The sequence below is a fragment of the Polypterus senegalus genome, chromosome 10 (assembly GCF_016835505.1).
Source record: "Polypterus senegalus isolate Bchr_013 chromosome 10, ASM1683550v1, whole genome shotgun sequence".
In the NCBI taxonomy this organism is placed as follows: Eukaryota; Metazoa; Chordata; class Cladistia; order Polypteriformes; family Polypteridae; genus Polypterus; species Polypterus senegalus.
The window spans coordinates 6,712,220-6,729,294 of record NC_053163.1 but is presented as its reverse complement, the minus strand read 5'-3'; the positions used below and the strand labels follow the sequence as shown (position 1 = coordinate 6,729,294).

The window sequence follows — 17,075 nt, the reverse complement described above, 5'->3', positions numbered from 1 at the left end:
AACCTACTCGGTGTTAAAGCTGGTATGGTATCTTTTGAAATCCAGATAACTGTGACGACCTTCTACAAGAACTGAAGACTATTACAAGGCAACGTATTTACCAATTTCTTTTAAAGAGGTCTTTTTCCTCCCTGACAGTATACATTCAAAAGGGAATGGACTTCAAACTCAAAAGGTAAAGAACTGCATCAAGCAGTTCAGACATTCAAGCAGCACTGCACAAGTGGCAGTATGAATTTTTATATTTTTGTTTGGAATGTACAGCATCCATGCAGTTTCCATGATTTAACATTTTTTTTTTTTAAATTTAGGATGCATGGAAAGTGCTCAGTGTGGAAACTTTTTTGATGGCTTCACACTTTACTCACAAATGCTTTTTTGCCACTGCCTGTGTGTTACGAGTGCTGTATAAGAGCGTATTAAAATGTGTGGCTGTGTAAACAGAGTAAAACAGTTGACGGTAACACCCACCTCCCCACACCAACACAGACAAAAGCTGCTAGGCAGACATAGAAGGGCAAAGCTAACAAAAATATATTAAAAGAAAAAAAAGCAAAGCAGAGAGGCTTGCCTTTCTCAAAAAACCTTGGCTAATCAGACACCACCAGTCTCACTTCATTGACTATACAAAGCTGCATCATGAACTGTGAGACGCACAAGTACAAATACAGACAAGCAGAGGGCAGAAAGAAGGACGAGCAAACAGGAGGGACTCACAGTTTGCCTGTAGAGGCCTTCGATTTTCCCTGGATACTTGTCGAACTGGAAATAAGAGAAAGCGCTGGTCAGTGCTGTTCTCGGGACTCTGAGATTCAGCCACAGAGCTCTCTTCACCAGTCACATACCAAACCACAAAAGGCCTTTTCAGAGTAACCATATGCCATCTACCCCATAAGCTTTGCGGCGGCAGCAGCTTTGGCACTGATGACATATGCACAGGTGCCAGAGATCCATATCCACCCGCTGCGCTTCAGCATATGGTTTATGTCAAAGAGGAGCCTTCTGAGCAAAGCAGACATCCGCACAGCAAAGTGCAGTAGTGGCACAATTAAGAGCCACTCAGTATTCAGTGAGCGTGGCCATCACCTTTAAGGACACAAAGGTGTGGGTGTCTGAGATGAGTTCAGGTCTGGAGTACATAAACCAATGACTTGTTCCAGAATGTAGCTGGCAGTCATAGCAGCTGCAGTTAAACATTTCAGATTAGACTTCCACTGGACAACATTTGCACTGCAGTATTAAGAATCAGAATCTACCAGTCACACATAAATCCTCCCACCATTTAAAAATTGCAATGTCTTGGCATTAAAACTGACTTAAAACAGTAGACCGCGGATAAAAAAAAAATAATAAAAAAACAATAGAGAAATGAGATGGCTTATACTGACGTTTGTCCGAGAGTTGGTACGCACCATGGCGGGCGTGGGCGTGGTGGGTACAATGGCGGTGGCAGCAGCAGCTGCACCAGGCGGCAAAAAGGGTGTGAAGTGCTGATGGGTGTGCGTGTGCTGATGCTGGTGGTTGTGCTGGTGAAACTGGAATGCCAGCGGGCCAATGCTGCCAGTCCCTGCTGCAGAAGCTGGGCCATTTCGACCTTCCGGGCCCTGGGAAGTCAGGAAGCGTGAGTTCAGCTCTTGCCTGATTAGGTCTTGCTCTGTAGAGGATTAAAAGACCAAAAAAAAAAAAAAATGAAAATCATATACCAAGACAGAGGTAATGGGGTAGGAAAGGCAGATGTCATGACATACCAGAGAACGCAGCAGCGGCAGAGGCAGAGTGCCCTGCAACCTGCAATAATGGTGGAGGCGGAGGCAGCGATGAAGTAAACAGCCCAGCTCCACTTGGGTGTGAAGGAGGTCTTGTGGCTCCAGAGAAGCCATGCGAGGGATTTAGTGTCAAGCTTGAAGGCGTAGGTGGACGATGGAGAGGCAGCTGGGATGAAGATGATGTGGTCTTGGCAGGAGTGCTGCTTCTGCTGCAGGATAAAGATACAGAATGTTCCTTGTGAGATGTGTGGGCAGCAGGCTGCTGTGCCTGTATCGTTAGATGGTGAGGTGGACTTTACTAACCTGACATTGTTAAGCCCGAGTCCAGCGCTGTACACCGACTGCGGAGTTGGCTGCTGCTGTGTAGACCCAAACTGGTGAGACAGCTTACCATGAGGCTGAGGTGTGTGAGCTTTCGGTTGGGGAGTGGCACGAGAGCCTCCACTTGTGTTTGACTGGGGAGCCGCAGTGGCAGTAGCTGTTGTTGTTGGGGTTCGAGCAGGGGTGGGTGCCCTAGATGAGCCCAATGAGGCGAGGTAGTTGCCACAGGGCTCTCTGATATGCTGAGCAGTGGAGGGAGTTGCAATCCCCAAGACCGAGGTTTCTCCTCGGGGAGGTCCAGTGGTGGCCACTGTCACTCCCCTTGAGCCAGTGATGGCAGGGTCCACCTGGTGGAGTGGAATAGGACCTTTTGAAGGGAAAGGCACAAGCAGAGGGTCACGGGCATCCAGGTCTTGATTCTTCTCCTGGCTGCGCTGGAGACCAGATACCCGCGAGGTCACTGAAAGGCGAGTCGAAGGTTCACAGTCGAGTCCATTCACAGCACTGCTGCCCATAGCTGATGAGGGCACTAAAAATAATGAACAAGTATAAGATTAGAAACTCCGGTGAAGAGGTCAAATTCAAGAAAATAAATAAATAAGCAGGAGCAAATGCAGTTAAACTGGCACTGCTTTAGAGATTAAACAGCTTGGAGAAAATTTCGGGGAAGACAAAGACAGATATCAGCAATGACAATCAGTACTTTGTCATTTTGCTTGACTTCTGTCTAGGATAAACACTTTTTATTGGCTAATCTTTTTAGTTAGCCAATAAAAGATGTTATTTTGCTTGTCCTCTCACTACATTCATAATAATTTATATCCTAGAAAGATAGCGGAATTTTCTTTGTCTGTTTTGGTTCATGGCTATTTGGTATTCTCACCCCAACCCTAAAAAAAAAATAGTCAATTTATTTTTTTGACGTATTTCAGTCTTGTCAAAAAAAGTACATTACATGAAATATCTGACATTTGTGGACATCACGATTCCACTTTCATTTAAGAATTCAAGGCGATATATTATAACATACTTTACACCAAATTTACATTATGTAGTCCACTTTACAATCTAAATAAATATAAATGCAAATCTCTCAAGTGGAAAAAGTATGTACACCCCTACATTTATTCCTACTTCAAATACTTAAAAGTTAAACACCAGTGCACCAGTTTAGACCTCAGATATTTAGTTTGCTCTTTGTTGTTGAAGTGTGTGTGTTACCACCATGTCAACATTGAAAGACCTCTCTGAAGCCTTATGAAAGATGGTTCGAGATAACAATGAGCCTGGGATGGAATTAAAATAAAAAAAAAACAAAAAAAAACCTCCCAACAAGTGGAAATCAACCATTACACTGTCCAGAAGATCTAAAAGTGGAGATTTCAAATAACTGCCAACTTGTCCAGGTCAGGCCACGCCAGCAAGTCCAAAAACAGAGAGAAATACAAGATGGGGAAAGCAGTCTCTGATCATCATCTTCATTTGGCTGCTCCCTGTAGGTGTTGCCACAGCGTTTCATCTTCTCCCACATCTTTCTGTCAAACCCATCACCTGCATGTCCTCTCTCACCACATCCATAAACCTTCTCTTAGGCCTTCCTCTTCTCCTCTTGTCTGGCAGCTCTATCCTTAGCATCCTTCTCCCAATATACCCTTCATCTTTCCTCTGCACATGTTCAAACCAACACAATCTTGCCTCTCTAAATTTGTCTTCCAACAGTTCAACCTGAGCCAACCCTCTAATGTCCTTATTTCTAATCCTGTCCGTCCTCGTCACACCCAATGCAAATCTTAGCATCTTTAACTCTGCCACCGTCTCCAGCCCATATAACATACTGTAGGTGGTCTCACTACTGTCCTGCAGACCTTCCCTTTAACTGTTGCTGATACCCGTCTGTCACAAATCACTCCCGAAACTCTTCTGCACCCATTCCAACCTGCCTGTACTCTCTTTTTCACCTCTCTTCCACAATCCCCATTACTCAGGGAAAGCGGTCTCTGATAACCCCAGAATTTCATCAGGTCACTCTTGCCACTGTGCATGTAAAAGGACATAATGCCTGCTATTATAAAGCAGCTGTACAAGTTAGATCTACATGGGAGGTGTGCCAGGAGGAAACCTTTGCTGTCCACAAAGGGCATCTGGGCAAGACTCAACTCTGCCCATGAACACCGAGGCAAAGAGCAGGACTCCTGGAGTAATGTGCTCTGGATAGACCAGTCAGTTATTTTGCCGAAGTACCAGAAGATATGTTTGGCAACAACCAGAAACAGCATTCGACCAGAAGAACCTTATAGTATGAGGTTGGTAATGTTACAATTAGAGGCTACTTTGCTGCACCATGGGCTGGGAGGCCCATACACATGGAATCCACAAAGAATTCTTCATTGTACCAGATGGTGCTTGAGGGTAATGCACAACCATCTGCCAGAAGACCCTAAACAAACCAAGGAATGGCTGATGAAAGAAAAAAAAGGCGGAGAGTTCAAGAAATGGCCGGATCTGAATCCCACTTACATGCTGCAGGGGGTCTGGATTTTGAAATAGGCTGCACACAAGAGACACCCCTTAATCATCATACAGTTGAAAAAAACGGTGGAGGCTGCTAGACAGTTACAGGAAATGCCTACTTGGAGGGGGCAATACCAGCTATTAGAGCCAAGGTTCCAAAGAGCCACAGATGGAAATGGTGCATCCATTCACTGCTCACTGAATAACTTACTGCAAAATCAAATTTTCATTCTTTTTTCTCCAATTGCATCACCTTTTTCTAAAGATACTGTTTATCAAATGTAGATGGTTTCACATATAAGAGCACAAAAATGGGGTGTACTTGCTTTTTCACATGAAAGTCAACATGGTACGTGAGATTTATCAAAGATGGAAATAAGCGCAATATACATTTTAGTCTCTCAGAAACTGAAGGATTTAGTATACTGGTGAACACATTACCCAACAGACATTTCCCAATTAAGTATCATTTTTCAAATCAGATGGACTTACTTTTGCTTGCAGACACAACAAAGGACTGGTCCAGATCAGCATCCGACATCTGCAAGGGATAATAAGTGTCAGCAGGCAGACCAAAGTAGGAATGAAATTTCAAATAATCCAATGCCCTCTTTTAAGCTAGAATCTTGCCGATGAACATATTAGGTATGCCAATGCTGCTTGCTGGGAATTTAAAGGCTGAGCAGCAAAACTTGTAGGAAATCTCACCTTGTCATCTGACTCGCTTTCTGTGTCACACTAAAAGAGATAAAAACAAGAGACAGGTTAGTGAGGGGAGGGGGGGTGTGTGTTTCACCCTTTCTACCGAGCTCAGCCTTTCTCACGGTTTGCTGTGCTGATGGCACTTGTAGTGCACTTGCATCATCTGAAACCAGCCCCTACTCAAACAGGAAGGCTTCCCCTATTGGAGAGAAATGAGCCTCATTATCTCAGAACCCTGGGCATGCACTTATGGAGTAGCTTAACTCCAAGCTTGCCAAAGTCTGAGGTCGGATGGGCTGGAGTAAGTGGTGGAGGGATGCAGTTTCTCTTTGAATGTGACGAGAAGTCATCTTGTAAACATCTTTTCTTCCCTTGATTGGGAAGTGGATATCAAAACTTTGGAAGCAGTCATCTTGTAAACATCTTTTCTTTCTTCCCTTGATGGGGAAGTGGATATCAAAAAACTTTGGAAGGCATAGAACATGCCTTTAAAATCTGTAGCACCACCTAGTACACACATACAAAAACAAGAAGAGAACAACCGGGAACGAGGGTGTTCTGTACCCACAATGGGACAAATCAGGGGATTCAAAGGTAACAGGAGGCCTTATCTACTACAGTTGAGGTCAACATTATCTGCACCCTTGAATTTTAGACATGGTAGGTATAATATCTTGAGAAATAATTGGAAATATACCAACTTTCTATATAATCAGAATATTTTAGTACAGTAGTATGTTCAAAGGTATAAAATATATCTGAGCAACTTGGATGTAGTGATTTCATAGAGAAAAAAATAAAACACACATATAATCTGGACACGGTTATTGGCACCATCATGATAAGAAATTCAAATCACTCTGAACAACATAACTACATTCCCATTGCAGTAAATCTAGACTTACCTTTGATGAGCAGGCAGTATTCACTTGATTAAAATTAAATAATGAATGATGGCTTTAAATGTTGAAAAATTCCACATTCTCACCCCGTTTCATTTTCACAATCGTGAAGACAAGAGAGCCGCCTGAGGCCATCAGAAAAGCCATTATCACCAAGCATCAGAATGCAAAAGGGTATAAGGCCATCTCCAAAGACATTTGGATTCCTGTGCCTACAGCACACAATGTTATTAATAATACGTTTACTGCTAAAGGAAATGTCAAGAACCTCCCTGGACATCGTGGGAAGAGGAAAATTAATCCAAGAACAACAAACTGCACAGCATCCAGAGGGTTCCAGGCTGACCTTGAGCAATTTGAGCGATGGATTCAATGCTCATGATATGCTGCTTACTAAACAAAGAACAAATTTATGGGGGAAGACGAAGAAGGATCCCACTGCTCAAGTACAGGGTGGTCCAGATCTAATTATGCAATTTTTAATGCAATGCAGGAAAACAATACAAGGCAAAAGAATTGTTCAAAATATCTTGTAATAAATGAAGATGGACTTACATTGCATTAATTAATTGATTTCGCTGCCATCTATCGGCAACAAAAAGATTTTTTTGTGAATTCTCTATGTAATAAACTTACTAAGTCATAGCTTAATGAAGCTTGTATAATTAGATCTGGACCACCCTATAGAATACAGACAAAAAGGCACGCTTGATCTCTGCCCAAACCCACCATGAGACGCCACAATCCTTCTGGGGAAAAACAGTTCTATGGATATAAGTAACCAAAATTGGGCTCTTTGGTAAAACACACCGGTGGCACATTTATGGGCAAAGAAATGATGCTTATTAAGAAAAGAACCACCTAACAGTTAAATATGGTGAAAGTTCCATAATGTTGTAGGGTATTGAAAGTGTATTAAAGGAATCATGACATCAGACACAAAATGTGTTACCTAGTGTCATAAAGCGAAGTCTGGCTCAAAGATCAGGGGTCCTGCAGCAGGACAATGACCCAAAACATACGTCCAAAAGTGCAGAAGAATGGTGAAACGGGCCGGCAACAACTCCACATCTCAATCTAATTGAGAAACTTTGGAAAGAGCTGGAATCTACCATCGGTTAAAAGAATTCTAGAAACATTCATGTGGTGGAAATAAATTCAGATGAAGGGTGGGAGAAACTTCCAGCAGACAGATTTAAGAAACTTATAGTTGACAACAAGAAACATATGGAGGCTGCCAAGGGTCGTGCAACAAAATATTACTAACCGTGCCAATAATCAAGTCCAGGTCATAGTTTGTTTTTTTTTTCCCTCTCAGAAATTACCACATCTAAGTCTCACAGACATCTTTGTTTTTGCTCATAACCTTTGGACATACTATTAAAAATGCAGCAATCACAAAGGTGGCACATTTCCCATTTGTTTCCAAAGATATTATACATAACATACCTAAAATGCAAGGGTGCCAAAAACACTGACGACAACTACAGATACAACTCCAGCAAACTTTGCACCCTTTCATGAGACATACCGAGGTTATAATTTACTTCATTTCTTTTGTCTTATTTTTTTTTTTTTAATTTAGAAGACAATGCTAGTGTGGAAATACAGATACTTACAATATAGCCAGTTTCCAAGTAGGACTGCCCGGACCCCTAAGAAACAAAAGGAGGATTACTGGTTAAAAAGCACAGTTGCTAGAGAAGAAAACATTATGTATAAATACCACATAACATTTGCCAAGAGGTATTGTAATGAATTTTCAATTGTATAAGGCTACAACATTAAACCAATCTTTACAAGGTGTATCTATATTGGGAGAGTCAAATCACCTATCATTCTAAGAATTCTTCATTCAGAGGTTTATGGAGATAAAAATCACAATTGCACTTAAAAACCGTAACGTCATAAAACCACCTAAGCTGCTACTTTTTCTTCCGCTGTGCCAGATTTGAAACATAATATTATTTTTGAACACTTCAGGTATGTCTTTTGTCCAGGCAGTTGCATGCAACACGTCAGCATTTGGTCCCAAATATTCAGCTACACCATCCACCAAAAGAAAATGGCTAACAACCTAAACCCATGTACCTTAATCACACCTGACCCTGCTGAGAAAAACAGAACACTCACTTCACTTGGTAGCGTATGGGAGCTACCACGCCTGGAACCATCATTCTCTGCCTGCACATCTTCACTGTCACTGCCACGCCGTGATTTGCTCTGTAAGAAAGATGACATTTGTTGTCAGCCACTGGGGAAGATCAGCTCATCAAGAAGGAACAGGAGGAAGTGAATGGCATGGACAGTTTTTGTCTCAGCAGTAATTTACCGTATTAACAAACACCATGGAGGGAAATCCTTCCCAGAATACACTCCCTTTAAGAGGTCATGCAAAGCTATACATCACTCTTGAGACTTTTATACTATTCACCAATATAATGTCCTCTGAAGGCCAGCCAGGACTCAGAACTATTTCACCTTGTACCAGTATAGATGTGTGCACTTGAATACAATGACACAAGGTACAACTGAGGATGGCACTGGACAGATGCATGCCATGAGAAGGACGGGAAATCTTATCCTTGACACAGCGGCACAGGTGGCCACAATTTCTGGCTTGCTTGGTGCAAAATAAATTATAATTATGTTGTTTTTATTTCCATAGCACATTTTCATAAATAGAATATAGCTCAAAAGTGCTTCATGGATAACTATTTTTCCTGGACTGGATAATAAACACCAACCATTTTAATCTCTGATGCATTATGGATCTTGCAAAAAGAGACACCATAACCTTACCAGGATTCTGAAGAGTTTGGAAGCCAAAGGAGAAACCAATCACTCCCTCAAGCCCTGTTGGGACGGCAATCAGGCAGGTAACTCAAAAACACAAAGTTCTGAAATGGTAGGCATACCTCTCGTTTCTTCCTTTTTGCCCGTCTCACATGGTGGGTTTCTCCATTGGGTCGGTCTCTATCTGAACTCTCAGCCCGTCTTTCTTCAAACTCTGAGGTTGGGCCATTCTCATCTGGCCGTTTCCTTTTCCCACTTCGTCTCTCCCAAAGCTGAGCACGCTCAGGTGGTTTCAGTGCAGCATCCTTCTGTTGAGAGAAAGAGAGAGAAGTTCAGCTTGCTCATGTGATTAGAAGTAATGCAAGGTGTGAATCAAAAGTCAAAGCCGAGGAAATATGAAAAGCTGCAGAGGCCCCATGGCCTGTGGGCTGGTACATGAAAGGACTTCTTTTTTTGATGCTAAAATGGCCATTGCCACACACATGTGAAAGGAGTGAATGCTGATCAGCGTGCAGCCCACTTCCTGCTCCTTCAAACTTCACATGCTCCAGTAGCTTTACCACATCCTCTATACTAGTGGGGTAATACAGTATCCATACATCACGCATGTTTCACCTATTACTCTTACATGTTACGCTACTGAAATGCATTTTTGAAAATCAACAGTAATAAACCTGAGCAGTGCACATAAGTGTGCATAAAACACTTCTCTGGATGGTTGAAACTTCAAGAACAGGAGGAGACGTAACCTGGTGTCAAATCACATGACTTCTAGTTGGAAGGGATGTCAAAGCGGACGACTGTAATTGCTGTTCTAATCACCTGGTATCGCAGGAGATGACAAATCACGCAACAATTTTACTTACACATTTCCAAAACATAAATGAGCTCTGTCCCCTTTTAGACAACAATTATTTAAATAACACATTTTTATAGTGCTGCCTGACAGAGTGAGTGCGGTACAGATGTCTTCCAGGTACAGCAATCTCTGCCTCTTTCGATTCCCATTCTGTCATACTATGTAAAACATGACACATCACGCAGGAGAGCATCTCATCTGTTTCATTGCTATGCCGATGATATGCAGCACTGTGCGAGACTGGATTTGACTTCTCTTACACCTCCATCAACTCATTCATCTGCTTAGATGAGATTTAGGCCTGGATGTCCAACAATTTCGTTAAACTGAACATCATCAAAACTGAAGCTCTTTTAATTGGTACCCAAACCCCCCCCCCTCCTAAAAAAACTTCGGTCCTCTGTAAATTTTATTTCCTTTTCTGGTCATTACCCTCTCCCCCTCTGTTACAAATTTGGATGTCAAATTAAGACTCCCATTTGTCATTTGATGCACATGTCCATCACCTCTGTAAAATTGCATTCCTTCATCTTCGAAACACGACCAAACTCCGTCCTTGCCTTTCCCTTTGTGATGCTGAAAAGCTGGTTCATGCCTTTGTCTCCTCCAGGCTGGACTATTGCAATGCTCTCCTCATCGGGATACCCACCCAACAAGAGCCTTCAAAAGCTCCAACAAATCCAAAATAGCGCTGCAAGGATCCTGATGAGGGTGCGGAAATATGAACATATCTCATCAATCCTTCGGTCACTTCATTGGCTCCCTATTCACCTTCGTATCGAATACAAACTCTTGTTTGTTTACTCACTAGTGTATCCACGGAAATGCTCCACAATACTTTAAGGAACTTCTAATATTACAATCCACTACAAGAAACCTCCGTTTTGCAAAAACCTAATGCCTCGCCCCCACCCCATAACCAACGTGTGGGCTGTTTTAAAAAACACAAAGACTTTTCTATTTAGGAAAGCATATTAACAGGAATGCCACTAATTATTGTTGCTTTATCTGTTTTTATCTTTTGTCTTTGTTATTTTTTTTTTTTATGTAGCACTTTGAGATTTCCTACAAATGTAAAGTGCCTTATAAATAAAATGAATTATTATTATTATTACTATTAGGTCCAAACACCTGTGTGTCTTACTCTGCATTCTATTTCCAGATTGATCATTTGTCGTCTGCTGTCTCTCACACACACACACACACACACGCCCTCCCCTAGGACTAAAGACAAAATTAAAACATATGTGATTTGGGCAGGCCAAGTCACAGACAGCTTGGACCTAATTCCTAGGGATGGTAGACTGGACGATTTGTGGTCATACGGAGCACCCAGTAACTGTCCCCGACTCGCTAAGATTATTTAAATGAAGTCTTTGGTTGAGAAAAAAAAATCCCTGTAAAAACAAAATATGACAGGGCCTTCGGATAGATAAGAGAAAAAAAAAAACAAAATTTAGGCGAATGTGCGACTTCAAAACAATCATCACTAATCAAATGTCATGAAAATGACCAAAAAAATGAAATCTGAGCTAAAGCTGCGGTGAAGGTGACATCAGGGAGGTGACTGGCTGTGTATGTATTCTCTGCTTATGTGTTTTTGTCTCCCAGACCACAAATAGGTCAACTGGCAACTCATATCTGCCCAGTATAAGTAAGTGGTAAAAATTGTGTGTGCCCTGCAACACACTGGGGTCTCGTCTGTGGTAGGTTTCTGCCTTGTACGTGATATGTAGCAGCTCAATGCAACTTCATAAAATGGATGATACACAGGCTGGTGAAAAATCAAAACTTCCACTGACATCATTCCATTTGTTGTATAAATGCTAATTTTTTCACACATCAGATAGATTTGATAGTTTTACTGTAACTGTGCTTCGACTGTTCTAGACTGTAAAAACAAAAAGTGCAGACTGCAGATGGTATAACTCTATAGGCACCTTTGGCATCCTTGTTTTAATACTCAGGAGCTGATTAGTAAAGACTTTTTTTTTTAAATGATGTATTAACACAGGTCTACTCTTGAGGGTATCTGAATTGCAGGGACAGCAGAAAATGGGCAAACATGGGAATATAACAGAAAGAAATGTGGAAAAAAAAAGGTAACACCCAATATTTGCATTCAGTCTGGTTTTAAAGCAGACACCTTTAAGCAATACGTAATCCACAGTCATTGCCAGAAAGTGCCGCTAACCTTGAAAATAAACCACACATTTATTCTTTTGTTTTTGAAGCAATCACGCCAAGGATAAGGAGGAGTGAATGGCCGAGAAACACGAGCCAGCCACGGAATCTATCAAATGCATTCACGTTAAGGTCACTACGCATACTGCATGCAACAATTTATTAAAGAGGCATTTATAACTGTAGATCTTTTTTAAAGTCCATAAAACACACAACAAGATTGTGGCCAAGCTGAAAGAAAAAAATGAAAAAAAAAAAAAAAACACTTTGCAGTTTTCAGCAACCACAGATCTGTGGTCAGGATGCACTAACTGGAGGCCTATATGAAAGTCTGATGCTACCAGTCTAGATGGAAGGACAGATAACAGAATCAGCTAAACGGTTTACACAGAGGCTTGAATAGATACGTGGCAGATAGAATTAACATAAGTAAAATGTGTGAAGTGTTACACATAGCAAGTAGAAAGGTCAGATTTGAAGACACAATGGGAGTTTCAAGTTTGAAATACCTCTTAGAGAATGATCTAAGAGATTTGGTGGACTCATCATTATCAACATCCATACAGTGTATCAAAATCATCAAGACAGCCAATATATATAGTTATATAGTATAAATCAAGAAAAGTTAGGTTTAAACTGCATAAACACACTGGTCAGACCTACCCTGGAGTACTGCGCTCAGGTTTTTTGTCCATATAACAAAAAAAACGAAACAGTACTGCTGGAAAGACCAGAGTTGACGAACTATGCCGATTCTCAGACCGAGAGGTATGAGAGATGAGAAGAACCTTTTAAGGATAAGCAAAAGGGGATAAAGAGGTGACATGAAGTGCTTAAAATTGTAAGAATCAGTACAGCAGATCCCAGGTGTTACTTTAAAATAAACTAGATAGCCGGCGCCAGCCGTAGCATATGGCGGTGTAAGAATAGGAAGGGAAAATGGTGCATTGCCTTCGTCAACCGTTTTGAGTCAAGAAATAACCCACTGATAGGAACAGGCAGTTGCCGGATGCCGGAATACAGATGACGTTGTACAAAAACCCGTTGACAGAGAAGATACTGTCGTTCATTTTATAACAAAGGCTTAAGAAACAACCGTCACAGTATAATGAAAATAGCAAGGAGCGAAACTAATTGCAAGGAGCGAAACCAATGCCAATGGTCGAGAGAGTACCTTCCTGTAGCAGGCTATGGAAAAGACTGCCAGGAGCAGACAAGGCCGAAGTGAAAGGTCACAGTCAGGCTAGATATCGGGCAGTGACGTGACACCAATGGGGTCATGAGAGAGAAGTGGGGAATGCAGTAGTCCCAAGGAGGAACAGGACTAGAGAAAAGCAGCGTGGGGAAGGGTTTGGAAGAGGACGAATAGGAATCGAGAAATGCCGTGTGGGCGGGACCAGGTTTGAAGAGGAAGCAGGATGAACCAGAAGAGAAATATATATATAAGAGATTAATGAAAAAGAACACATGGGTATGGTTGGAAACTTATTGAGGGCAAATCCTAGAATTTTTTTTCTTCATGCAAACAACTGCAAACATATTAAATAAATTACCAAGTAGTGCACTGGAGAGCAGGACTTGCATATTTTGAATTGATGTTATTTAGTTGAATAGGGCGGACACGTTTATTGGGCTGAATGAGCTGCTCTCATTAGAATAGTTCATAAATGCAGAGTGAAAAATTACGAGAGAGAGTTGCCTTCAAATGGTTTTCCAAAGAGATCTCACACAATGCAAGAAACACACTTAGTCTACTGGGTACAAGACAAGAGTTCAATGTTTTGGTAACAGGCTACACTTAACAGGTACAGCTTTAATTTTCGTATAAATAGTAGGGGGTTTTGCCCCCTGCTCGCCTCGGTCGCCAACCCCGCGGGGTGCGCTACGCGCCAGCCACTTCACGTCTCTTACGCTTGTATATTTGGATTTCACTTTCGCCAAACAACAAATATTTTAATTCTCGCAGATACGCCTCTTCATTGGGAAGAAACATTACTTTTCCCTGATGGCAACACAACTTAGATGATCTACAAGTCTCCAACTTAGTTATTCAATCTCTTTTCGCTGTTCCGTTATTTCACCGAGTAATAATTTCTGTTTGTTTGTGCTAATGCGATCTTTACTATCATCTTTTTGAGACTTTCGATTTTTAGTACTTCCATTATCTCTAACATATTCTGCATGTGTATCGCGCCAACGTTTTTAAATTCTTTACGACATTCTATTTTGTCATCTACTCTTTGTCTTTTATTTCCGGCCCCGGGCCTGGTTAAATCTCTTGGCACAAAGTCTCGTCTTGCGGGAAGTGAAAGTATCTCTCTGAAAGTCATGTCTCATCTCAGGATTTTTTTATTATAATAGAGAGATGTAGTTTGTTCTTTTTGATAAGGATTAATTAAGTAGTAGTAACAATAGTAGTACTCACAAGTGTAATTTCAGCTGCTTTAGGTTTCCTCATTATAGAATAATGATTTTTAAATATGAATTTATAATTAAAATAATTTACGATTTTACAGTGTTCCTTTTAATTCAAATCCAAGATATACTTTATTTCAGACTTAGAATTTGTTTGGCTGAGTCTCTGGAGACTTGCATGACCTGAAGATAGCAACTTGGGTGATTTTGGTCTCCAGTAAGTTCACACCTTATTTTTTTTTTTCTTTTTGAAGTGTTACGACTTCTCTTCTGTTCACTCACACTTTTGCACCTCCGTATGGAAGTCTCCTGGGCTGGTCTCAACTCTACTCAGCCTTGTTTCATCACCTGGCCACTGGGGACAGATCTCAACCCCTCAGTACTTCCAGCAGTCACTTTCCACCTTGGAAAAAATGCCACGTCTTCTGCCCTGTGACTTGAATTGGTGGTCTAGTTTCTGCAGGCTCATTTTCAGTTCTGACTAGAGCCCACCAATTCACCACTTACTTGCTTCTAAAGGCCACTTCTCCCACTGGAAAATGTATTAACAATGAAGGGATTGTTGTTACCTTGCATTCATGGCTTGCTGGGATTGCTCTAGCGTCCCCATGAGCCTGCTCTGAATGAGAGGGTTTAACACATAGATGGATGGAATTGGAATGACACTTAAGAAGATTTGTTTTTTCTTCAATGTTCTCTTATGATTGGGGAACAGGGTTGTTAGGACCTGGAGTCTAAGCACTCTACAAGCTCTTGAACACTGACTGACAACAGGCTGTATAATAAAATGGGGAACAAGGGGGCTCAGAACAGAGGGCGTTCTAGGACAGCAGAGACAAGTTGCAAAAAAAAAAAAAAAAAATTAAAAATGTACTTCATGAAAATGGATGACATTATAATTTCATGAAACAAATGTGCCTAGAACATTCACCAGACAGTCAGTGTTCCTTCTGTGAAGCCTGTCCTATACATTTTGCAGTCTCGGTTCCTAGATGTTGAGGAGAAGATTAATAACTATGTTTGCGTCAAAGATGACTGGGAGCCAGCACTATCCATCTCCACTGCCATCCTTCAGAAAGAAAATGACACAGAAATCCACTTTTCTGGCATCACAGACAGTGAGAGTGACCATAAAAACAGATTACAAACTAGCGTAAAAATACCCGAGTGGACTAACTATAACAGGCTGATTACAAAGATGGAAAACGAGGCCATTAATCCTGTAAAGAACAGGTGTCAAACTCCAGGCCTGGAGGGCCGCAGTGGGTGCAGGTTTTCTTTCTAACCCTTTTCCTAATCAGTTTCCAGTTTTCACTGCTAATTCACTTCTTTTCCCTCTATTTTAATAGCCCTGTTTTTAAGGATTAAGTCTTCTAAATGGATTCTTTTCTTCATTAAAGGACAGCCAAACAGAAATGAGACCTGAAACAAGTTCCTTAATGAGAAGCTGATTCTTGCTGTTAATGAAACCCGTTATTCAATTCCATGGCTTGTTGCTGCTCTCTTTTTTGCCACAGCAGACATTTTCAAAACTGTTGATATTCTATTTTTTTCTAAGAACTCCTAAAATATTTTCGTAACCCGAGTGATCAACCTTACTGAGACCTTCATCTTTATTTTCAGATTGTGTTTGATGGGTACAAGTGAGCTGCTCATGTCCTGCTTGTTTTATGTCTCATTACTGTCCGGCTGCTATTTAAGGAAAAAACAACTAAGGGGCCGGAGTGAAGCTAATTAAAGCGGAGGATAAAGAAGTAAATCAGCATCAAAAACTGGTCACTAATTAAGAAGATGGTTAGAATGAAAACCTGCAGCCACTGCGGCCCTCCAGGACCAGAGTTCGATACCCGTGCTCTACAGCAGTGTTTCACAACCTCGATCCTGGAGGACACACTGTGGCTGCAGGTTTTTGCTCCAACCAGCTTCTGTTTTTAATTGGACTCCTGGGCAAATTAAGTGATGTGTTATTTCCCAACTTCCGTGTTTTGGAAACAACATAGAAATTAGAAAACTAAGTTTGGTTTAAAAAAAAAAAAAATATGTGTGTGTGTGTGTGTATATATTATATATAAAAAAGTTTGGACACACCTCCTCAATCAATGTGTTTTCTTTATTTTCATGACCATTTACATTGGTAGATTCTCACAGAAGGCATCAAAACTATGAATGAACACATGTGGAGTTCTGTACTTAACAAAAAAAGGTGAAATAACTGAAAACAAGTTTTATATTCTAGTTTCTTCAAAATAGCCACCCTTTGCACACTCTTGGCATTCTCTCGATGAGCTTCAACAGGTAGTCACCTGAAATGGTTTTCGCTTCACAGGTGTGCCTTATCAGGGTTATTTAGTGGAATTTCTTGCCTTATCAATGGGGTTGGGACCAGCAGTTGTGATGTGCAGAAGTCAGGTTACTTGGACGATCATTTATTTTTCAACAGGACAACGACCCCAAACACACCTCCAGGCTGTGTAAGGGCTATTTGACCAAGAAGGAGAGTGATGGAGTGCTGTAAATGGTCATGAAAATAAAGAAAACACATTGAATGAGGAGGTGTGTCCATCCATCCATACATCCATCAAAATGTACCACGCAGTTATATGGGAATAATGTATTTTT

General features: G+C 41.2%; 1 protein-coding gene across 5 annotated transcripts in view; it reads right to left on the bottom strand.

Annotated features, from left to right (window-relative positions):
- Positions 1-17,075, bottom strand: part of fbrs (fibrosin) — a 74,680-nt gene that overhangs the window by 21,180 nt on the left and 36,425 nt on the right. For 2 of the 5 annotated variants that reach the window (XM_039765042.1, XM_039765041.1), the window contains exons 2-10: positions 9,121-9,306; positions 8,336-8,425; positions 7,822-7,857; positions 5,307-5,336; positions 5,091-5,139; positions 2,070-2,616; positions 1,749-1,975; positions 1,389-1,654; positions 718-762 (exon numbers count right to left, since the gene is read on the bottom strand). In XM_039765042.1, coding sequence (XP_039620976.1) covers positions 718-762; positions 1,389-1,654; positions 1,749-1,975; positions 2,070-2,616; positions 5,091-5,139; positions 5,307-5,336; positions 7,822-7,857; positions 8,336-8,425; positions 9,121-9,306 — 1,476 coding nt within the window. The remainder of the gene's footprint in view (positions 1-717; positions 763-1,388; positions 1,655-1,748; positions 1,976-2,069; positions 2,617-5,090; positions 5,140-5,306; positions 5,337-7,821; positions 7,858-8,335; positions 8,426-9,120; positions 9,307-17,075) is intronic. The other 3 variants (XM_039765043.1, XM_039765044.1, XM_039765045.1) reach the window with 3 other exon arrangements.